Raw genomic sequence first — 25,573 nt, forward strand, 5'->3', positions numbered from 1 at the left:
GGAGCAGCGGCCGACGGGAGACAAGCCGATTTGGCTGCCGCCAGCGTGGCCACAATCTTATCCAGATCCGGACCGAAGAGAACTTCTCCGGTAAACGGCAACGCCTCCAGACCCTTTTTGGAATCTGCGTCCGCCTTCCAGGATCGCAGCCACAAGGTGCGACGAGCAGCCACCGTTGCTGAAGAAATTCTAGACACCAGAGTACTAATGTCTAAGGCCGCCTCGTTGATATAAGTGGCCGAATCACGGAGATTACCAATCAACTCCGCCTGTTCAGCCGGACAGTTGGAATCAAAAGAAGCCTCTAATGAATCCGCCCAGCGCTCCATCGCTCTGGCAACCCAGCAAATGGCCATAGCCGGCCGTGCTGCCCCCCCCCCCCGCAAGGGAATAAGCGGACTTCAGGCAGATCTCCACCTTGCGGTCCGTAGCATCCTTAAGGGAGGACATGGATGGCATCGGCAATGTGGCACTACGGACAAGACGGGTCACGTGAGAATCCACCTGTGGAGGGGATTCCCACTTAGCAAAATAATTATCCGCGAACGGATAAGCCACCACCAGGCGTCTCTGCGGCTGGTATCTTTTGCCAGGCTGTTTCCACGCCTCCTCTAAATGGTCCACTAACTGACCCGAAAGAGGAAAGACTGTGGCATCGCCCATCACATCTTTGAAAAAGGCATACTTTGATTTAGCCGCTGGGGGAACTTCGTCCTCAATCACCAAGGCTGTGCGGACCGCCCGAATAAGTCCAGGAATATATACCTTGGACTTTGCATCAGCGTCCTTACTGTGGAGAGGTTCCTAATCGTAAGGATCCAGAATCTCCCCATCATCAGACGTCCCCTCGTCATCCTCATAAGGAGCAGACAGAGACGCCACCGGCCGTTTATGCGGCCGCATCACAGACTCCCCTTGCAACACATCCGACAAGTGCTGTACAGAACTCGTCAGGGAGTTAACCCACGCTGGCTCCTGAGAAACCGGGAGCGGGGAAATAGGGAGACTGTGGGGTACCACCAATTGTCGTGGGAAACCCTGCATGGGTGACGACACCACTGACTGCTGGGACAAACCCATCGGTGTAAACGCGGGCTGCGGAGCTAACTGGCCCACTAAGGCTGTAAGCGCCTGAGCGAAACAAGCCCAGGGCGGCTCCTGTACCGGTGCTGTAACCGTAAGCAGCCGCGCCATGGACAAACACAGCCGGCAAAGGCCCTCCGCGCTACCCTCCCCCTCCGCTAACGGTACTTTACATGTAGTACATTGTAGCCGGAGAGGAAAATCACTTTCAGACATGATGGCACCAAGTATGTGACCCCTCTCACCAATTATATAGTAAATAGGCGAGAGACCACCCTGCAGCACCGCACCGCAAGGGCTTAGCAGAAAGAACAGGGACAGAATAAAACTGACAGTTTAGAAGAAAAGTTACAGGCAGCAGCGCTAGCACAGTCACATACAATGCAAAGAAAATCAATTCCTGCACTAACAGCGTTGATCACTCAACTACGCAGACACAGGGTCTGGTAGGACACAGCGCTGCATACACAGACCTCACCACAGCGGAGGAGAGGTATGCGGGGGGACCCAGACCCCGATGCTTCCGTCCAGCGCTTCCAGCAGCGTTCACCATGCGTCCAGAAGAAGATGGCCACCGAGGAGCAGAGAGGAGGCTGGCCTGGGGGAGGAGCGCTGCCACAGGACCAGTCGGCAGCGTGCAGAGAGGGCTGTGTGCAGCGGGGGAGGCGCCGGCTGTGAGACAGGGAAGGCGCGCTCCCCTGGAATGCATTTAACCCCTGGGACGCCGCAGCGCTACCGCTCTGCTGCGGTCCGCTGTCCCAGGGGGTAGTGGAAGCGCAGGTTGGTCGCCTGGCTCCACGCTGCAGCCAGTCCCCAGGGAGCCCCCTGCCTGGGGACTCAGGACCATGTGATCAGCGGGGACCCACCGCGGGACCCCGCTGCTTACCTTTGTCCCCCTTAAATCCGGCCATGGTCCGGAACATCTGGGGTCACCGCTAGCTGTGACCCCAGATGCTCACCAGCATCCCCGGATCGGTACCGGCGTTCTGGTACCGGCGGGGGTGTAGGGAAGACAGCATGGACGTCAGGACTGACTGTCCATGCTGTACATCCAGATGTGCAGCCACAGCTGCATAGGAGAAAGCTTCAGGGGCTCTTCTAGCCCCCACTCCGACAGGTGCACCCGACTCCGGCCGGGCACCAAACTAAACTGAGGTGCCTTGGCCCGGGGGCGGGGTATAGGAGGGGGACCCTAGTGCATCCTGGGAGGCTGAAAAGCTTAACTCTATGGTTCCCGGCGACTGACGTCACACCTATACCCCAAGGTATCCTGTGGATACCCTATGGACCCTGAAGTAGAAAGAAAGGATTTTGTGTACACAAGGCCTTGGGGTATATGTAAGATATACATAAATCAAGATGTAAACCTTCTGCAACCAGATATGTATGCTGGTTCATGCTGTGTTTGTTTAACCAAGAATCATTTCTTATTGTTTTATTTATTTTTATCTCCTACTGTACACAAGCAAATTTTATATTTTCAGTAGATATATTCCTTTATAGATATTATACAGGAAAAAAACTGGCAGAAATAAAAACACTACTTTCACACAGTTTGTATAACCTGCAAACAAAATCCTACTAAAATAGAGTTACAGAACCGCATAGTACACAGCATTCTGATAGCGATCACTGTGTCTATGTTATTAGAAGGGGATTCTTATTATGCTGGGTTAGGTGCACCAGAAAATAGTGTTGTGTCACTATCTGCTCCCTCTTGGAAACCTTTCACCTTTCCCCATGAAATTATTACCATATATACTCGAGTATAAGCCGACCCGAATATAAGCCGAGGTACCTACTTTTACCCCAAAAAACTGGGAAAACTTATTGACTCGAGTATAAGCCTAGTGTGGGAAATGGCAGCAGCTGGTAGTGCCCCCAGTAGTAATTCCCCCTGGTTGTGCCCCCAGTAGTAATCCCTCCTGGTAGTGCCCCCAGTGGTAACCCCCCCCCCTTTCAGTGCCTCCAGTAGTAATCCCCCACTGGTAGTGCTCCCTGTAGTAATCCCCCACTGGTAGTGCCCCCTGTAGTAATCTACCCCTGGTAGTTCCCCCAGTGGTAATCCCCTCATTTAGTGCCCCCTGTAGTAATCCCCCCCTGGTAGTGCCCCCTGTAGTTATCCCCCCCTGGTAGTTCCCCCAGTGGTAATCACCCCCTGATAATGCCCCCTGTAGTAATCGCCCCCTGGTAGAGCCCCCTGTAGTAATCGCCCCCTGGTAGTGCCCCCTGTAGTCCCCCCCAGTAGAGGGAGACATGACAAGAGTAAAAAAAAAAAAAAATCACTTACCTGAAACCCCCGCTCCTGGTCCCGCCGCTGTCCGCTCCTCCGGCCGCTTTGCATGGGAGAGACGTCGTCATTTTTTGTGCTGAAAAACTCGGCTTATACTCGAGTATATACGGTATTTTTATTTATATGGCACAGCCAATTTAAGCAGCACTGTACAGAGACTATTTGTCATTTATATCAGTCCCTGCCCCAATGGAGATTATAGTCTATGGGGCGTATTCAATTAGCGGCGAAAGCGGTCGTTTTTTCCACCATTGGCGAAAAAGTCTGTTTTTGCCCAAAAAAAAGGGCGAAATTTTCACACAAAAAAACTGGAAAAAATGGCAACAGGCGAAAAAAAACTGAAGAAAAGTTTTTTCCATCCCAGACCAGGAGAAAAAAAAATGCAAAATCCCTATTTTTGGCTAAAAATTTGGGGATTTTTTTCTGAACCCTTAAGACACACTTTTTTCGCCTGTTGATGTTTTTTTTGGCTACAAATGGCCGTTTTCACCACTAATTGAATACGGCCCATAATTACAGAAATTAGCCGGTGTGTCAATCCATCCAGGTGTATTTAGCACTTACCAGCCTTAATCCTTATGGAAATACATGTGACTGTCCCACATTACCAAACAAATACATGTACCATTGTTTTCATTTCCCAGATCTGCATCAGACTGTAGGCTCTATCTAGCAGGGCTCTCTCATACTTTTCCACTGCACATCACCTCAATGTTACGAAAGTATCCAGTTTCTCGTATGTCAGAATATTTTGGCGCTACATAAAATGTACTTATAAATTGACATGATTGATTGATATAATGGTTAGGTAATTTCCATTCTTACCCCATTGGTTTCTTTTTGTGGACTTGATTTACTTGCTGGCATTGTATTGTTGTCTTTTGTTTCATTGTTCTTCACTTTCGCTACTACTGACTGGTCATCAGCAGACTGCATTCTGGGAACTGCTGACTGGCCATTAGCAGACCGCATTTTGGGTATTACTGAGTGGCCATCAGCGGACTGCGTTCTGGCAACCGCCGAAGGGTCATCAGCAGACTGCATTCTGGCAACCGCCGAAGGGCCATCAGTAGACTGCTTTTTGGAAAGTGCTTTGTGGCCATCAGCAGATTGCATTCTGGGAAGTGCTGACCGAGATCTGGATTGTCTTGGTAACCTCGGGGCATCTGGTGTTTGTATTTTCTCTTCAACCAAGAAATCTTTTCCAATGCCATCGCCTAAGTTTAAACATTCTACAGCATATTCATCATTTTCCTTCCACTGTAAGGATTTTGAAACTTGTGGATTGTAATATGGAACTCTTCTTTTTGAAGGAAAGCTTGGTTCTTTTGTAATGCCTTTAAACACAGACAAGCAAAATATTAATATATTAAATGTAGTCACCAACCCTACATATATATTTTCAATAATATCTACTTAAGGTTAGGGCTAATGAATCAACTAATTGCATACTTGACAACATAGTGTAAAGGCCCTCTGGGTATAGTGATAGCAAGAGGTTCTCAAAGGTGTGGGAGAAGTAGTGAATGGCGATATTGCGGAACCGCCATCCATTTTAAATGCTACAAATTGTGGCATTAAGGCCAAAGTGATGCGATTCACCAATAGCGCCAAAAAACCACCGGACAGCTCAGCTCACTGGGGAAGTAGGTGGATATATGAGGCTGGCTTAAGCTGGATACACTCCATACGACGGTGCAACCCAGCGATGCAACAATACATTGTGCTCGCCATACACACTGTACAATACGCCGTATGACGGCACGCTGTATTATTACATGCTGCATGTAACAGCACTGAATTGTCCATTGCATCGTCCCATCTGACGTGCAGCACGGCAGTTGGGACGATTCAATAAACGGCGGATCGGGAATACACGCTATACGATGTATCGTCCTGATCACCGTCCGGATATTATAGTTTGTATGATACATCATATAGTGTACCCAGCTTTACTCTCTTGGCAGTATAGTTCACTTACAAAATGGTGAAGTCTCCCGAACATCCCTGCACAGTAGGCAACCAAGATTAATTAGTATAGCAGTAAAGTGATGTCCGCGCTATTGTGACAGGGAGTGATTAGAAAACTGTATTATATATCCTTAGGGCTGCCACAGATCAAAGTGACCCCTTCCAAGATCACCGGATTAAATAATTGATATGTGGATATGATCTTATAGGGCGCACCTATTGGAACTGCATGTGTAAAAAAACTAGGATCAGCGTTGTCAAAAAATTTTATAATGTACATTTATGTACATGTCTATATATGAATGAATAGATAAGTATATTGTATACAAATAAAAAATAGCATTTAATAAAACACGGTATAGCAATGCAATGAAGATAAAATATATCAGTATGTGTAATCAATGTATAACAAGGTTAGTGACAGCACGAAATAAAGGCACACAATAAATATAAATATATATCCGTGGAGTCACAGTGTCCAAAGTTTAAAAGCAGCATGTTGCAAAATCACTGCTCACAATTGGTTAAAAGACCTCTAGTTCATATGCAGTTTACATATACGAAAATCTTGAAAAAAAACTTGCAAAAAATATATCAGTCACTTTTAACAAGTAATAGATCCACTTTGGTTATTCCCTTGGTCAGCAATCCCAATGCCGTCTGTAATGATTATATATGACCTGGATCAGGTCCGGTCATAAGCTGTAATAAAGTTGCCGGACGGTCAGATGGCAACACTGGGTTCCTTATTCTGATATCACAATGAAGGTAATGTATAGGTATGAGAATGCAAGGTAAAGTTGATGTTGTTATGGTGCGCGCACCTCCTACCTTGGGCTTGTCAGCGATGCTTGCAGGTAGTGAATTCCGGCTTAGCGTGTTCCCTGTCTTGCATGCATTCTTCTAAAAAAACGTTGATCAGAGGAGTCAGTGTCTTACGCCTCCCTTCGTATTAAGTCCCAATCAAGCGCCGGCAGTGAGGGCAGCAGGTCTGGACCCCCCTTGGTAGAGCTCATACCACGGGTCCAGGTAGCCTGTTGCTGTTGTGATGTAGGCTGGCGCTGTTGGAGCGTGTGAGTCTGTAATCAGTGCAGGTGTCCTACGCGTTTTTCCCGGATGGGCTTCGTCAGGGACAGTGATTGTGTTGCTGTGGGCACAGTCCTTCCTTTCATAGGTGCCTTAATTGCACTTCAATTGGAACATCATTAAATAAATTGTTTCTGACTGTGTCTCTAATTAACAGCAATGAAAACAGTTCTAAAGTTAATATGCTTCTAATATCTTTACTCAATAGAAATCAGAGAATATCTCTATGGTTCCTACAAAATAGAAAAAAAAAATAAAAGTAAAATAAGATAAAATAAAATAGTAATATTGGTGTCAAAAATGGGTGTAATGCCTCTAATTTAAATATATGTTTATAAAAAAAACTGCTTATATACTTAAAAATAGAAAATATCTTTTAAGCTTGAAAATTAACATTTAGCATAAGGATAACTCTATTACTATCACAAATTAAAGAATATCCTCCATGGTGTTTAGTTAGTAATATCCCTCTTCTTCCTCAATATTGCTAACTCATTATGTTTAATGGGCTCCAAGTCTCATGTGTATATATATTATTTTATATATCTCTCTATTAATAGATGAATAGGTGGTATGGTATAATTTAGATAATTAAAAAGAAGAAATAACTGGACCTATAACTTGGTCCAAAAAAAATAAAAATGGGTGGAGTTTATAAACTATTTATTATTTCTTGAACCTGTATACCTGCATAGATCATGAAAAAGGATGTCAAGCAGTAAAAGAGATTCTAGAAATGAACAATGGGCTCCCAGAAAAACAAATACAATTTGTCATTAAAGGAATCTACTTCATTTTGCAATACAACTACTTCTGATATGGGGGCTCCCACCATAGACAGGTTCGCGGAACAGCGATGGGGACAAAATTTGCCCCTAGTTACGTGAACCTGTTTATGGGTCACTGGGAGTCAAATACCATCTGGAAGAACAACCCCTACAGAGAGAAAATTGTCGTATGGAAACGGTATATAGACGACATCATCCTAATTTGGAAAGGCACACAAGAAGATTTGGAGAGTTTCTCATCATTCATTAACCAAAATGACAGAAATCTGGAATTCACGTCTACTTCCAGCACAAACACAATAGATTTTTGGATCTGACCATAATGGTAGAAGGGGGTAAGATTCACACAAAAACCTTCACAAAAGATGTCGACTGTCATACATTTATTCCACCATCAAGTAACCACCATAAGACCTGGATAAAGAGCATACCTAAGGGCCAATTCAAAAGGATCCGTAGGAATTGCTCAGAAATTAAAACATTTGAAGATCAAGCAGGAATTCTTAAAGACAAATTTCTAGAACAAAAGTATGAAACAACCATGATAGACACAGCTCTTCGAGAAGCCAGGGAGATGGACAGGAAAAAACTTTTGACCTACAAAGAAAAGAGAAGCCAGGAATCACAACAACCACTATTCATTACCCAGTATAGTAATAAACACAAAGATCTGGAATGGATTATTCATAAAACTTGGCATATCCTTCTAAAAGACGATTCTCTTAAGCAGATACTGAAAGAAAGACCTACATTTGTCTATAGGAAGGCACCCAATATTAAAACTGGTGAAAAGCTTTCTAACTCCAAGGAAAATCTCCCAAGAAAACGGTACCAACTGGCTTGACACTAAAAAAACAGGTTTTCTTTTCTGTAATCATTGCAGAGCATGTAAGACCTTTAAGAGTAACACAAGAACCACTAGGCCACTTCAGACATTCATTTCTCATACCACGCAAAAGGAATACAAAATAAAAAGTAAACTCAGCTGTGATTCCAAAAACATTATTTATTTACTATCATGTCCATGCGGGTTCCAATACGATGGACGGACTATAAGAAAATTAAGTACACGTTTGGGAGAGCACATGAGAAATATTGAGAATGGCCTAAGGACACATAGTGTCTCGGAGCATTTCAGAATACATCATAACAAAGATTCTTCTTTATTGAAATTTTCAGCCATTTCGTTAGTTAAACCCTCATGGAGAGGTGGAAATCACATTAGAGCAATGTCTAAAGAAGAAAGTAAATGGATATTTGAACTAAAAACTCTAACACCATATGGACTCAATATTGATTTCGAGCTCTCCAGTTTTCTGAATAGGGACTTTTGATCGGAACGCCTATGGACAATGGGCAGCCTTTTTGGCTTATGAGACACCACTTGGGAAAAAGAGACCACTTACAGCCATACCACCCCAAACGCCCAACAAACCATCCAAACTTGGAAGCTAAGAAGGGTTGGGCCTGTTGAGTAATGGGGAGGGAGACCACCCATGAAATACAGGTACAGTAAGCGAACATCTCTCACTGATACCGGTTGGTCTACCTGAGCTAAACTGCCCATCTAAGGCGTTCTCTTCAATATAATAAATTGAAAACCCTGAAATTTATGGATGCTTTTTTATATAATGAAAATAGAAGATCATGGAATTGAATGCTCCAATCTAGAAAACTTATTACCCAGGTTCAAGAAATAATAAATAGTTTATAAACTCCACCCATTTTTATTTTTTTTGGACCAAGTTATAGGTCCAGTTATTTCTTCTTTTTAATTATCTAAATTATACCATACCACCTATTCATCTATTAATAGAGAGATATATAAAATAATATATATACACATGAGACTTGGAGCCCATTAAACATAATGAGTTAATAATATCCCTCTTCTTCCTCAATATTGCTAACTAAACACCATGGAGAATATTCTTTAATTTGTGATAGTAATAGAGTTATCCTTATGCTAAATATTAATTTTCAAGCTTAAAAGATATTTTCTATTTTTAAGTATATAAGCAGTTTTTCTTATAAACATATATTTGAATTAGAGGCATTACACCCATTTTGACACCAATATTACTATTTTATTTTATCTTATTTTACTTTTATTTTTTTTATGCTATTTTGTAGGAACCATAGAGATATTCTCTGATTTTTATTAAGTAAAGATATTAGAAGCATATAAACTTTAGAACTGTTTTCATTGCTGTTAATTAGAGACACAGTCAGAAACAATTTAATGATGTTCCAATTGAAGTGCAATTAAGGCACCTATGAAAGGAAGGACTGTGCCCACAGCAACACAATCACTGTCCCTGACGAAGCCCATCCGGGAGAAACGCGAAGGACCCCTGCACTGATTACAGACTCACATGCTCCAACAGCGCCAGTCTACAGCACAACAGCAACAGGCTACCTGGACCCGTGGTAAGAGCTCTACCAAAGGGGATCCAGACCTGCTGCCCTCACCGCCGATGCTTGATTGGGACTTAATATGAAGGGAGGCGGAAGACATGGACTCCTCTGATCAACGTTTTTTTTAGAAGAATGCATGCAAGACAGGGAACACGCTAAGCCGGAATTCACTACCTGCAAGCATCGCTGACAAGCCCAAGGTAGGAGGTGCGCGCACCATAACAACATCAACTTTACCTTGCATTCTCATACCTATACATTACCTTCATTGTGATATTAGAATAAGGAACCCAGTGTTGCCATCTGACTGTCCGGCAACTTTATTACAGCTTATGACCGGACCTGATCCAGGTCATATATAATCATTACAGACGGCATTGGGATTGCTGACCAAGGGAATAACCAAAGTGGATCTATTACTTGTTAAAAGTGACTGATATATTTTTTGCAAGTTTTTTTCAAGATTTTCTTATATGTAGACTGCATATGAACTAGAGGTCTTTTAACCAATTGTGAGCAGTGATTTTGCAACATGCTGCTTTTAAACTTTGGACACTGTGACTCCACGGATATATATTTATATTTATTGTGTGCCTTTATTTCGTGCTGTCATTAACCTTGTTATACATTGATTACACATACTGATATATTTTATCTGAATTGCATTGCTATACCGTGTTTTATTAAACACTATTTTTTATTTGTATACAATATACTTATCTATTCATTGATATATAGACATGTACATAAATGTAATTATAACATTTTTTGACAACGCTGATCCTAGTTTTTTTACACATGCAGTTCCAATAGGTGCGCCCTATAAGATCATATCCACATATCAACCAAGATTAATTGCTGTGTATCAGGTAAACCACATATAGTAAAGTACCAAGGAACCAGAATCCATGTTAGCTGATATATAATGATCATTAGCCACTTAGGGGGGTATTCAATTAGCCACGCCGGAGTTATTCAGTTAGCGGGGATTACCCTGCGCAGGAGTCCCTGCAGTCGAACTGAACCTCGCAGCTCATGGAGCTTTGAGGTAAAGTATACGTAAAAAAACACAAAATCGGGTTAACTCGGGGGAAAAAAAAAAAAAAACATTGATTCCGTGGTGTGTGCAGAATTAGTGGGTTTCCGCGCCTGAATCCTGTAAGAGAAAATGGCAGTTTAATTGAATAGCCTTTTCCCACACTGCAAGGATTTTTGCTGGCAATTAGTTGCAGGGTAAACCCCGCAGATAATTGAATACCCCTCTTAAACTCACTCAGAGGACTATAGTAACAGAATATATCATTATCTTTATTGTATAACTGCATAATCCAAATTAAAATTTGTGCTGTGCGAAGATGTGATTCAAATAACTATAGTATTAATTAACAGCGATCACTAGCAGTGGTCATAACGGCCAGTAACTATAGTTGACATATGAAATATACAAAACAAAAACACACTTACCTTGGACATTTACCCAATCATAATCTCTCAGTGTACTCCTCCCTAAACTTAACTCTTGGCCCGTTTTACAAAAAGGCCGAGCAGCAGTAATGTATTTATTACATAAACTCTACATGTGACAAATGCACTAACATTTAAGAGACAACACAAATTGTTTTATATTAAATTTTATATTATTTATATTACTAATATATTTATTTGTATTGTTTAACTACTTCATCTTTACTCTTTTTCCTAATAAAAATTATGTGTGCTGAAACGTGTGCAGTGCAAAACTGCAATTTAGGACATATTCATTATTAATTTCTAGGGCAGCACAAACTGTAAATACTGCATTGATTAGACTTGACTGAGGTACTAAATAAGTCACCTGTGCTCAAGCATGAATATTCTAAATACGTGTACTATAATAGTGGCGTTTAAGAACCTCTGGATTATAGGTTTGATGCATTGATGCAGACTGAAAATTTGAGGAGAGAGAGAGGAGTGCAGTGTTGGAACCTTTAGAGGCATCGGGTACGGGATGTAGTTATATGGCCGCCGGTCACATACCGACTGTTGAATGCCGGCAAAGGATTCGTTACAGGCATCAAAATACAGACGCCTATCATAATCCCGACTCCGGAATCCAGGACGACGCATGGCCGAACGAGGTAAGTATGGACCACGCACCCTCTTAGCCAGGGGGGGGGTTGGGTTTAGGGCATTTGGCGGGGTTAGTGTTAGGCACCCCTAGGGGGGAGGGTTAGGCACCCCAAGGGAGAGGTTAGGGTAAGGCACCCCCACAGGAGGGTTAGGTTTAGAGAGTGGTAAGGGGGGTTAGGCATCCCTGGGGGAAGATAGGGTTAGACACAAGGGGGGGGGGGGAGTTTAGGGTTAGGCACCACTAAGGGAGGGGAGGTTAGAGTACTTACCTGCCTCTGACGGGATCTCCATCCTGTCGGCCAGCCGCTGTCGGGATTTGAACCGACAGCTATACAGGCATTTCAATCCCATTCCATCAGGTGCCACTGCATATTCATAGAACTGCATACATATGAAATGTCGACAGTGACTTTATGGACAATGTCACTGTCAGCCGAACTAAGGTTACAATGCTACTTAAAGCATTTTTTAAAAGTGTTGATAGTGTAACTTAAAACATGCATATTTAAAGTTATACAGCTTACACCGCTACATTTATTTAAGTAGCACTTTAACCTTGTTGACATTGTGGTGACTGCATAGTGCTACAGTGACATTATTGGCAAGGTCATGGTCAACATAATAAACATTGTCCAAGTATGCTTGTATTGTATACTAACTCCTTCAAGCATACACAAAACAACATGTTGTATTGGATAGTTATCTATTTAGCTCCTGATCTGGACTTTCTGAGGGCACCCTGCAGCTCTTGACTGGGCATCACGTGGTGCCCTTGCCACTGTATTTTTGCATCTTCGCTCCTCTTCTTATGAATTGTGATATCAGAGAGTAAACACAGTGTATTCAAATTAGATAAGTAGCAGGTTAATCCATGATTAGATGGTATATTTTTTCACCAGCTTTACTACTCAGCTCTGGGTTAACTTACAATTTGGACTGCATAAGCGCTTCATGCTGCTGCTCTAAAGTTATAAGATGATTTTTATGATAATGTGTACTCCCTTTGCAGAATAAAAGGGAACCTTGCGAGGTATCTACCAAACATTACGTTGACCACACATTACATAATTAAATATTATGTATCTTTTACATCCATCTCTCACCAAGCTCATCGGAACGAAGACCGGCCCATCTGGACATCTCATCACGAGGATGACTGGAATCATTGGATGTTCTCCACTTGAAATTCTTGCCATATTCTGTTAAACCCTATATTTGAATCAGAAACTGAAATGTTGTGCAAGTACGGGTCTTGTCACGTAAAAATGTTTTATTTAAACTTAAATGTGCAAAATACAGCAGTGATTAAAATATGCAATGATAGCAATGCTAATTGCCGTTCATATTATTAAATTGTTGTTTTTTGTTTTGTTTTTACCTCTTATAGCCCAATGTGTTTTTTTAAGATTTTAGCACAATTTAAACTAATTGAATATCAGCCAAATACACTACAATTTACTTAAACTGACTAAAGGCCCCCATATGTGTACGACTGATTGGGGTATTTCGCCAATCCCCAGATGTCAAGGTCGGTGCATCTTTGAAATCCAACATGTCAAATATGATCGTGATCAGCAAACCAGGATTTTTTAACCTGTAGAATTTCACAGATTGCCCGACGGATCAGCAACCATCGATAGCCGCTGGTCAGCATTTCCGACCAGCGGATCCGGTCCAATAGGGAGATTGGGCGGATTGCCATGTAGATGTATGGGGCCTTCAAGATTGGTACATGCTGACAAACAGTTTGTAAAACATAATAAGTTCATAATGTATGTGTAATATCTCAAACAAGAGGAATTGTAACATTTAGTTATTAAATGACACTTTTATGCTCTTTTTTTCAAAAAGTAAAACAATGATACTGTATGTTATGAAAATCTGCAAACGCCACAGTGCTAGTAGACTGAAAAATAAGTGATGGCACAGATGTGTGTGTATATATTATTTTTTATTTAAACAGTGGTTTCTGCTCACTGAAACAGAAGCGTATAAGAATCTTTTCTTCTCTTTGCACACCACAATACTCTCAGCATGGGGAAGGGGGTGGATACAGAACGAGGGACCTGACTGACACCTGGGAGTTCATTAAAGCGTTTATCATGTCAGTAAGACACAACAGAGAGAACATACGGAATTAAATAGCGGCGGAATTAAAATCTAAAAAGACAGTAATATTTAATTTTAGCTGCCATAACCCTACACAAGACACCAGTACACTTGTGTGAGCCTATTACTTCTATTCCCAAGCACTTGCAGCTCTCTGCCACATTAGCCTGTAGTACCGTCATCTACTGTACCAAGCTTGCCTATAGTATAGTGCACATCATGCAGTGCCCAGACAGCTGATCGCTATAATGTAATGCATGTCATGTATGTCACACAGCGGCACCTTAAATCGGACCGGCATGTTGCTAGGCCTCCTCTCCCCAGGGTGTCTCCAGTGCAGAGCCGCCGCTGCTGAGGATCAGGAAGATGTACACAGAAGCCGTTACCTTGGCAAAGCCCAGACCGCGTCCAATCTTCACTACGCATGCGCATTTCCTAACGGCTGGGTCCTGGGCAGGAGCAGCACCAATCGCACGGCGGCTTACGGAGTCCCCGCATCACGCGTTGTTGTTTACTCCTCAGACAGACAGAGAAGCCTCCTCCTAATTATACTACTTTCATTTACTCGCTTCTTGCACAGTATTACTATAGTCTCCTCTAGCTCATTCACTTGGGTCTGTGTATTCCTATGAGAAATAGATGCTTAATAAATTGATACTCTCTTGGGAAATTAATATACTATACAGATAACACCTAATTGCAAGTGTGCACATTATTAAAAAAAGTCTCTTATATGTGCTAGTTCAGCAATGACAACCACAGAGCCGGCCCTAACCAATTAGGTGCCCTAGGCATGATTTTGGCTGGTCCCATAGCAGATAATCCCAGGCTCTCCCCTCACAGTACACTGCTATAATTTAAGAAAAAAGGGACAGGTGTTAGGGGAAATTTCCTTATACCTCCACCTCAGAAGGCATACTATAGGGCACATTCTCCCCTCACAGCACCCCTCACCCATCCTCCAACATTACCCATTCCATTAGGTACAAAATGCTCTGCTCCTGGACTTCCCACCTAATTTATGATTGCAGACACCTGTGTTGAAACACACCTCATCAATTTACTAGTTCAACACAGCTGACTGCAATCATACATTAAGTGGGAAGTCCAGGAGCAGAGTGTTTTGTACCTAATGGAATGAGTCATGTTGGAGGGTATGCCATCACAGCACCCGTCACCGAGCACAGTACCCCTCACAGTACAGATTACAGCACTCCTCACCCATCACAGCACCCGTCACCCAGCACAGTACCCCTCACCCAACACAGCACCCGTAACCCAGCACAGTACCCCTCACAGTATAGATTACAGCACAGCACCCCTCACCCAACACCTCTCTCCCAGCACAGCTCCATTCACAGCACAGCACCCGTCACCCAGCACAGTACCCCTCACCCAACACAGCACCCCTCACAGTATAGATTACAGCACAGCACCCCTCACCCAACACCTCTCTCCCAGCACAGCACCCGTCACCCAGCACAGTACCCCTCACCCAACACAGCACCCGTCACCCAGCACAGTACCCCTCACAGTATAGATTACAGCACAGCACCCCTCACCCAACACCTCTCTCCCAGCACAGCACAGATTACAGCACCCCTCACCCATCACAGCACCTGTCACCCAGCACAGTACCCCTCACAGTACAGATTACAGCACCCCTCACCCAGCAAAGCACCTGTCGCCCAGAATAGTACCCCTCACAGCACACGTCACAGTATAGATTACAGCACAGCACCCCTCACCCAATACATCTCTCCCAGCACAGATTACAGCACAGCACCCCTCTTTCAGCAGAGCAGCCCTCTCCCAGTATAACACGCCTCACCCAGCACAGTACAGATCACAGCACATCATACATCACCCCTCTCCCAGCACAGTACCCCTCACAACACAGCACCCATCACCCCTCAGCCAGCACAGCACATATTACAGAATAGTACCCATCACCCCTCACCCAGCAGCACAGCACCCCTCACACAGCACAGTCAGCACCCATCACTCATAGTACAGACTGACCCCCACACCACACTCGCTGCACATAATTTTGCAGGGAACCCTTGTAGGCTGATGTAGCACATAAGTAGAATGGTAGCCGATGATTGCAGCTTGTTGTTACCCCCTACCTCTTTCTATCTTGGTGACCATCACCATACACACTGGGTTCCTTCTTAGCAATGTGGATGATGGGTGTCCACCCATGCCCATGCCTCCTGGACCCTAACTCCCAATATTTCTCCCCCTCCCCCCATAGCAGTGCAATAAATACCCTGAGCCCCCACTCGCCATATGTCTCTGCTCCTACCCTCCCCCAATAGCAGGGTCATCAGCTCTGAGCCCCCACACCCCCTTGTCTCCGCCTCCCCTCCCCCATAAGTGTTATCAGTTCCCTGAGCCCCCACTCCCACATATATCTGCCTCCCTCTCCCCCCCACAGCAGTATCATTAGCTCCCATAACCCCCACTCCCCATATGTCTTTTTCTCCCCCTCTCACAGCAGTTTCATCAGCCCCCACTCCCCATATGTATCTGCCTCCCCTCATCCAGCTCTTACCTTTAAGGTGGGTACACACTACACGATATGCTCCCTGAGCGATATCGTGTAGTGTGCCCCCGGCAGGCTGTGCTCAATGTCGTTCATGACATTGAGCACAGCCGCTGAACGATATCATTAACGATATCGTTCAGCGCCGGGTTCTCTCCCCCATTCCCTGACATGCAGCAACCTGACGAGATCGTCAGGTTGGCCTGCATATCAGCCCGATGAACGATAATGACGAACGACACGCGGGAACGCGCGTCGTCATTGTTGTTGTTCATCTTTTTGGGGTTAAAAATGGACGATAAAGTGGACGACCGAACGATAACGATATCGTTATCGTTCAGTCGTCCACTTTATCGCCCAGTGTGTACGCACCTTTATTCTGTGTGGCTGGACAGAGACCTGCAGATCCGCGCGTGTTGTATGGCTTCCTCTGCAGCTGCTCAGTGCTCAGCCTCGGCTCAGGCTGAAAGTGAAAGTGACACTTCCTGCCTGTCTGAGACTGAGCTCCGGCTGTGTTCAGCCTCCTGACCTCTCCTTCTGGCTGGCTCGGGTCGCTGAGACAGCATTCAGCACCCGAGCCAGCTCGAAGAAGAAAAATTCTACCACTGGCCCTAAGCTTGGGATGCCCCTAGGCATTTGCTTAAAATACCTATGCCTAGGGCCGGCCCTGGACAACCTGATATATATTCGTGGACGTATATGGCAGGCATCTAACCTTCAAAAGGGTCAAACACTACTCTCATAAGCTAGCTACACATTGTCTGATTTTTTTTATCGGGGCAAGAAACCGGGCGATTTTTCAGGAAATTGCCAGCCCCGATATCTGTGCTACACATTATGCAATTTTTCCATAGACTAGCGGTTTTTCACCACACCACATTGATTTTGCATATGACAACCCACAAGGAGGATGACATAGTGACAGGAGAACATAGGGAATATGTGCAGATGATTGAGAACGCATTGCACACACAGTGCTCCATAGTGGGAATTTGAGGCCGAGATTTTCGTTCTTGACAGACAGATCAGATAATCGTGAGATTTGTGGATGTATTCTTATCGGTGAAACAATCATTAATGCACACAAATCGGTCCAATAATTGTATAGTGTGTATGTATAGGTACCTTTATTCCACAGTTATAAGTTAATTTAATGTATTTAAGCAATGAAAGAGACACATATTTGTAATAACATCAGCACAGCCTTTTAAACAAGTGTTATTATAAGCTATAGAAAACATGAACTTAAAGCAGGAAGGAGCTGATGGGCTGTTAGGTTACTTGCCGACTTTTACGAACTCCTGTCTGGGAGATTCCCGAAGAGGAGACACAGCTGAACACTTTGGAGGTTGGGCTGGGTTCCTATGTCATTAGGCCTCGCCCCATTACAGGAAACAGCCACAAATCGCGGGACCGCAAGCAGGGGCTGGCTGGCAACTTTTAGCCTGGGGGGCAGACACAAGTAAGTGGCCCGTTTTTTCCACAAGTGCATTGCAATGGGGAAAGACACATGATAATAGCCTCTGTAGGTAAGGCTTGTCTAATGTGGGTGTGCTTTAAGTAGCCAATTAGATATATAAAAAATTGTTATGTCAAAGAACTATAAACAAATACTACGACCAGCCCCATCCCAAACCAGAAACCATTCTAGTGACCCCTACAAAATGCACACAGCACTCTAGTGACGGATATACAATGCAGGAACCATTCGACTTACCAATATACAATACAGGGACCATTCCTGTGACCATTATACAATATAGGGATTATTCTCGTAACAGATATATAATAAAGGGACAATTCTAGTGACCAATATAAAAGGTAGGGACCATTCTAGTGACCAATATATAATACAGGCACAATTTTAGTAACTGGTATATAATATAGGGACTATTGCAGGGACTTGTATACAATACAGAAACCATTCTCGTGATTATGATCATTTATAAAAAGTATGGTTAATAAATTCTCATTCTGTAATTAAAAAAGAAAAACATTACAAATGTGGCATAAAAATAATGTACTGTATTCTACTACTTGTTAGTGAACAATAAGCAAACAGCCCAGTTACAGTATCTGCATTATGCTCATATGCTATGAAGCTGCAACCCATGTACTGTTTTCATTTATAAGTTCAAAGGCGATGGAACAGCAAATATCAATTAATTAAAAACCTCATATGAGAACTTACAGGCCACAATCAAGCAAGAGTTCCGCACATCTAACAATTCTTCTTCACACTTTTCTGTACTTGGTAAATAGACCCCTCACTGACTTAAAATACTTCAGGAAAAAATTGTAAATATAAGAAGCCTACCTAAGATCCTGGAATAACAGAGCTATGTCCTTTGTCTAGTCACACTGTCATACTATAGCCGCACCTAGACATTTTGCATCCTGAGGACTCGTGATGTCAGTAGTGAGCTTCCTGCTCACTGGGGCTTGCGGAAACGAGACCCTACCATAAGGATCTCGTCGCAAGCCCGATGGTCGCGACCATCACTGGCCGCTCGCAAAAGCTGTGGGTGGTCAGCCACAGCTTAGCGAGCGGCCAGGAGGTAGGTTTTAAAAAAAATGGGCCGTCCTGATTCAGGGCGAGCGAGCTCCTCTGAATCAGGCCGACTGTCCTTAAAACGTCTTCTTTAATTTCACCTAACATAGTTATTTTTCTAGCATAAGGCAGGAGAGACTGTAAATGTTTCAAACAGTTGCCAGTAACCGGTATATAATATACAGTGAGTGTTGCAGTTACCACTATTGTAATACAGTGACCACCATATAATGCAGGGAACATCGCAGTGACCGACAGATAATGCAGATAGATTTGCAGTGACCAGCAGATCAGGGAGCGTTGCAGTGACTGCCATATAATGCAGAGAGGTTCGCAGTGACCACCATATAATGCAAGGAGCTTTGCAGTGACTGCTGGATAATACAAAGGTTTGCAGTGACCACCACATCAGGGAGCATCGCAGATGCTGCCAGATAATGCAGAAAGGCTTGCAGTGACCACCACATCAGGGAGCATCGCAGATACTGCCAGATAATGCAGAAAGGTTTGCAGTGACCGTCAGATCAGGGAGTATTGCGGTGATGTGCTATATAATGCAGAGAGGTTTGCAGTGACCGCCAGATCAGGGATCGTCGCAGTGATGTGCTATACAGTATGTAATACAGAGAGTTTTACAGTGACCGTCAGATCAGGGAGCATCGCAGAGACTGCCATATAATGCAGAAATGGTTCGCAGTGACCGCCAGATCAGGGAACGTCGCAGTGATGTGCCTTATAATGCAGGGGCGGAGACTCGGGGTGAGTGGGTGGGGACAAGAAGAGGTAGATTAAAATAGTCAGAGAGGGTAGGAGAGGGGGCGGGGCTTGATGAGTGGGCGGGGTCTTAACCAGGGACAGGAAGAAGTTTAGAACAGACGGATAGGGTAGAAGAGAGGGCGGGTCTTGACCAGGGACAGGAGGGAATAGGTTCAGTAGTAGAGTGAAGCATCAAATTCAGACAGAGTAGTGATAGAGAGGATAGCAGGGGCTGAGACTCGGGGGTCTCAAGCAGGGAAGGCCCGAGGGGAGGGACAGACTCAGATGGTATCAGTGCACACTGTCACTGCACAGCCCCTGCAGGGGAGCGTTCTCAGACTCAGAAGAAGTGCTCAGTCCAGCCACCAGCTGCATGGATGTGACAGCCGGGTAACAGGCAGAGAATGCTGCCCATCTGCTCTGATTGTCCTATAGTCAGAGCGACCGCAGAGCACTTTCTGCCTGTCTCCCGGCCGGCAGTCGTACATGTGCAGTGTGTGACTGCAGCCCTCACTAAAGCAAAAGTGTACCGGCCCGGGGGGCATATGGCACCCTTCACCCAGCCCAGTCCGCCCCTGACCGCAAGGAGGGGGTGGGGCCGCAATTCCTGCGGTTATAGAAACATAGAATTTGATGGCATGCCCCATCTAGTCTGCCCCTTTTTATTTTTCCTTTTGGCACGGTACTGCGGGCCGACCCTCCAGATACGCCAGTCTGAGAATTGCTGCCTGTGACTTTACTGGTTACCTCAGCACGTGTGGTTACTCAAACATGGTCACTGCCACCAGCAAAGGGGAACTTTAGTGTTAAAACACAAGATAAGCCTTTGCCCTTACCTGCACACAAAATTATGCACACTTAGTGAAAATAGGTAGCATGGGCCACACGAGGGTCTAAGAACACAGAAATCAGAACTAAAAATTAGATTTTAATTTCAAGAATACTTCAAAGCTTAAGTTACACAAAAAAGTTGATAAGATGATAATAATTTTAAAAGGTCACACAAGTTACTAGCAATTTCAAGGAATAAAAGGAAGGGAAAAAACAAAGTTCAGATCATCTATGCAGGGTCGAACATTGGCAGAAGTGAAGTCTCTTCTTGGGGATTTGGTGCATTCTGACCGACAGGCCTCCTCACGAAAGTGAACATTTCAAACACACATTTTTATCCTTTCACAGGCTGCTGTGGGTCACTACCCCTCCTGCCCCCCCCCTGCCCCCCCGTGCAACACAGGGGACGGGATGTACTAAAGGAAAAATGCAGTAAAGACCCCGTTTTCAGGGTTTTTACTGCATTTCCATATCTACTAAGCCCCGGCCACCCTATTACCGGTGTGAAGGGTAATGCCAGAAAAACCTGGCATTACCCTATAGAAGCCTATGGGCTTTTTACCGCATCCCGCACCCGACGCTTCGCCGTCCCGCAGTCACCCAGCACTGGCCCTCACCTGAGTGTCCTGCGTGCCGGCCCGTGCTCCTCCTGGGTCCTCTGCCTCCTCCTATTAATCTTCCAGGTGCAGGAAGGAGGAGGAGTCCGGGACTTCCTGCACAAATCACCAGCAGTAAGTTCCCAGGGCTCAGAGGGGGCGGGGTCCCACGGAGACCCCCTCCCATTGCATCGGCTGCTACGCAAAAGGGCAGCTCTTAGTACATCCCGCCCAGGGTCTCCTGGTCACATGAGCAGGGGTTAGTTAATTACTTGCTCCATCCTATTAGAAGTTTTGGAAACCAGGCTTGTGTCAACATATTTGGACAAGTTTTACAACTGGCTAGCAAGAGGATTCGACAGTTTGCGGGCCTTTATGTCTCCTTGGTCTGTAAGCCTGACCCCCTGTGGGGTTAAAAACAGACCCCAGTCTTTGATCAGTGGGCCTGATTCAGACCAAGTTGCAAGCGCTGAGCGCTCGCAACCGGGTCGATGGTGGCCCACAGCGCATGCGCACGATGGAGCCGGCTCCGTCGTGCGCATGCGCGAGACCCGGATAGCGATGGGCAAACCGTCGCTCCCATGTGAACGCCTCCGTTTGGGGCCGGCCCCACTGACATCACGAGTGATGTCAGTGGGAGAGATTTCGGCTCTGTGAGAGCTGAAATCTCTCTTGGGCTTGCGGCAACGAGACCCTACCACAATGGTCTCGTCGCAAGCCCGATGGTCGCGATGGTCTTGACCATCGCGACCCACTTTTTTCCACCTGTTATTCATAGGTGAAACTTTTTTGCCTATTACATTGCATTGACTTTCCACCTAGGCGGAAAGTCTTTCAAATTGAATACGGCGATACTTTTCCGCCTGGCGAAATGACGTCATCGGCGAAACTTTTCGCTGATTCCGGCATTTTGCTCCAAATTGAATACGGGTCTTAATGGGTTATGGTCCGTGATTACAGTGAAATCGCGTCCTTACAGATAGGACTGTGATTTCAGGAAGGCCGATGGGCATGATTCTATTCAACGCAATGTAAATAGCGCCCGGGAGTGAGCTCCCGGGGCTATTCAATACACCGCGCTGCCAAGTCCGACTAGGATTTCTTCTCTCATCCCTCTGGGGATGAGAGCAGAAATCCGACAAAAGTCCCGGCGAGAGGCTGTTTTCTGCCCTTCGCGCCTGGAAAACAGCCTCGCGCCGGGAAGTTAGGTCGGGGAATGCCCGTTATCATGACTAAACACCCTGTTTAAGGTGCGAGAATGAGCCTTCCCCGACCTAACATCGCGATGAATTGAATAGCTCCGGGAGCTATCTCCCGGCGCTATTTACATCGCGTTGAATAGAATCGTGCCCAATGATTGCCATATGCTACCTCGCGAGGGAGCAGCTTCTGGCTTAGAAACATAATGGGGTGTTCCGCCCCTTGGTCATCAACCTGACTGAGCACGGCCCCCAGCCCAAAGTTAGATGTGTCTGTCTACACTATGTACCTTCATCTAAAGTCAGGTGCTTGCAGCACCGGGGCTTCAGACAGGGCAGACTTCAGAGTGCAGAAGGCCCGTTCACAAGCCTCAGTCCAGTGTACCAACTGGGAAAGCTTCTTTTTTGTGAGACCTGTCAGGGGCTTCGCAATTGTGTTGTACTGGGGTACAAACTTACGTACCCTGCAGTTCACAAAAAAGATGACCTGTTTCTTGGTTTGTGGGGTAGGCCATGCAGAAATAGTTTCCACCTTCCCTGGCTCTGGACGGAGATTACCGCCCCCTACTCTGTGCCCTAGATACTGTACCTCACGCATCTCTCCATCCTGCCCACATCACTAGGATGTGGGCAAGATGCAGGAGATCCAGATATTCTTCCAGGGGTGCGGGGGTTACCCAAAAATTCGGAAACCCCCCGCAACAACTGGGAGAGTAGGTATTATGCTGTTAGCATGGGCGTAACTATAGTGCAGGGGGTGCCATTGCTATAGGGTCCAAGGGTTTGGGGGCACCAGACCATACTTGCTGACTTTAATTTATTCCTCTTCAGAAGCCTGGAGAGGAGATGCAGCTGACAGCTTTGGGGGCAGACTCTCCACATCATTAGGCCTCGTCATGTCTTGGTAAAATACCGTGATTAGTGGGTCCGTGGGGAGAGGACGGGACCAAATGACATGATTTGTGTCATTTTAGCCCCACCCCCTCCCTTCGGACTCAAGATTATCTGTAATATCTCCCCATCCTGCCCACTTCACTAGGTTGTGGGCGGGATACAGGAGATCTACCTACTCTTCCAGATGTTTGGGAGAGTACACGAAAAATCAAGAGCCACCCACAACTTCCAGGAGAGTAGACAAGTATGCCTAGATACAGGTCATACAGGTGTCTACCAAGTTCCCAGAATTTCCTTCTAAGCAATTTGGTCTGACCCGTTGCCAGGCCAAAATGGGATGACATCCATTTTCAGTGAATGATGTGTGTAATTGATGTTATAATGGTGATGTGGCACAATATGATCTGGGGCACTGTGATCTGGTATAATATGAATATGAACTGGGGGCACTGTGATGTGGCATAATATAAAATGGAGCACTACACTATGGCATAATAAACTGGGGTTACTCCAATGTGGCATAATATGAACTGGAGGCACTACACTGAGGCATTATGAACTGAGGATGCTTCATGTAACATAATGTATATACTGGGGACAATAAATGGTATAATGTGAATTGATGGCACAGTGTGGCATAATGTGTACTGGCAGTACTACAATGTGGCATATTGTGTACTAGGGCTCTACTATGGGTCATTACATTAACTAGAATACTCCTATGGGGCATAAAATTAACTAGGGCATAACTATGGGGCAAAACATGAACTGCTGCAGAGAAAAATGTCTCTGTGGTACAATAACAGATATATTGTATTTTTCTTCTAAATCTTCAATATATTTTCTATTCATTAAAATCTCTCCTACTCCACAACTCTGCTGTCTTGAAGTTATTCTTGATTCTGCCTTCTCCTTCATACCCCACATGGGATGCAATCGGGAAAGCGGCTGTCTTAATACCGACAGCCGGCTTCCCGACTGCTTTATCCCGGCAAGGGTTAAATGACAGGCATCTATATCTAGACGCCTGTCATTTTCCCCACGCCGGGAGACCAGCGCCCGGCATCCCGATCGAAGGGATGCCGGGCACCGCGAGTGGACAGCCGCGGGGGGGAGGGTTAGGTTTAGGGCACCCAGGGGTGACTTAGAGTTAGGCACCCCCCCAGGAGGGTTAGGGTTAGGCTAGGGGGAGGGAGGGTTTGGGTTAGGCACCCCCCCGGGGGACTTAGGTTTAGGCAGCGGGGAAGGGGTGGGTTAGGGTTAGGCACTTAGGGGGGGGATTAGGTTTAGGCACTTGGGGGGGAGGTTAGGGTTAGGTACCCCTAAGGAGGGTTAGGGTTAGGGGGTTAGGTTAGGTTAGTTTTTACTTACCTCAGGACGTTCGGGATTTCCAGCGCTGTCGAGCTTCCGCTGACGGGATCTCTGCTTCTGTCGGCCTGCCACTGCCTGTATTCGAACTGCCTGCCAGAGGGCCGGTGGTATTTCATACCGATCCCCTCCACATTCAGGACCTCATTCAGAGTTGGTCGAGGCGGCCGCACGGTCGTATGCCACCGATGTTCGCTATACTGCGCATGCGTAAAGTTCGCAATGCGCGTGCGCAAACTAGCCGCTACGATCAGAAATTTCTCTCTCCTTGAACACAGCCAGGTCGGTAGTTTGAGTGACAGATTGAGGCATTTGTGGGTGGTAACAGGGGAAGGTGCTTGAAAACGGGGGAGTGGAGATCCGAACGCAGGCGTGCCTAATTATGCGAACGGCGTTTTATGGGAGTGCATACGGTATGGGAGTGCATAATTAACAAAGTAGCATCATGGCACATGTGACATGGGAGGTTTTTACACTGACATGATCGTAGAGCTTAAGAGAGGGTATGGTCAACCTTAAGCTCTACGACCAGTTCCGATGGTTTCCGATGGTCTCGATTAATCCTTATATGCCCGGAGATGACGTGCAATGCGTATGAGAAGGGGGCATATTTTTTTTAAATCCGGCCGCTTCCTCCCCTTGGTCGGCCAGCTACCGATCCGAACTTAGAGACGCAACTTGCGAGGGAATAATTTGAATATCCGGCCCCTTTTCCCATACGACCGTGCGGCCGCTTCGACCGACTCTGAATGAGGTCCTCAGTCCCTCCCTCAGTCTTCTTGGCACTTGCTCCTTTGAAGTGGCGTAAGTTCATCCCAGACGCCCAGAGGCAAGTTAAAATTTGTTACACCCCCCGTCACTGCCGCTGACACTGTAATGTAGCAATTCACATGCAGACTGGCTATACATAGAAGGCAGCAGCTGATGGTCTGACATGGAGCTCCCCACTAGTGTATGGTGGCTTCTCAGGTGC

General features: G+C 45.5%; 1 protein-coding gene across 2 annotated transcripts in view; it reads right to left on the minus strand.

The window, feature by feature from the left end:
* SAXO6 (stabilizer of axonemal microtubules 6) overlaps window positions 1-14,337 on the minus strand; it is a 67,035-nt gene extending 52,698 nt beyond the window's left edge. For both annotated transcript variants that reach the window (XM_088452456.1, XM_088452455.1), the window contains exons 1-3: window positions 14,141-14,337; window positions 12,852-12,957; window positions 4,202-4,713 (exon numbers count right to left, since the gene is read on the minus strand). In XM_088452456.1, coding sequence (XP_088308582.1) covers window positions 4,202-4,713; window positions 12,852-12,957; window positions 14,141-14,158 — 636 coding nt within the window. In that variant the 5' untranslated portion in view covers window positions 14,159-14,337. The remainder of the gene's footprint in view (window positions 1-4,201; window positions 4,714-12,851; window positions 12,958-14,140) is intronic.
* Between the last annotated feature and the right edge of the window lie 11,236 nt (window positions 14,338-25,573).

This window comes from Taudactylus pleione, unplaced genomic scaffold, assembly GCF_031769625.1.
Source record: "Taudactylus pleione unplaced genomic scaffold, aTauple2 ptg000038l, whole genome shotgun sequence".
In the NCBI taxonomy this organism is placed as follows: domain Eukaryota; kingdom Metazoa; phylum Chordata; class Amphibia; order Anura; family Myobatrachidae; genus Taudactylus; species Taudactylus pleione.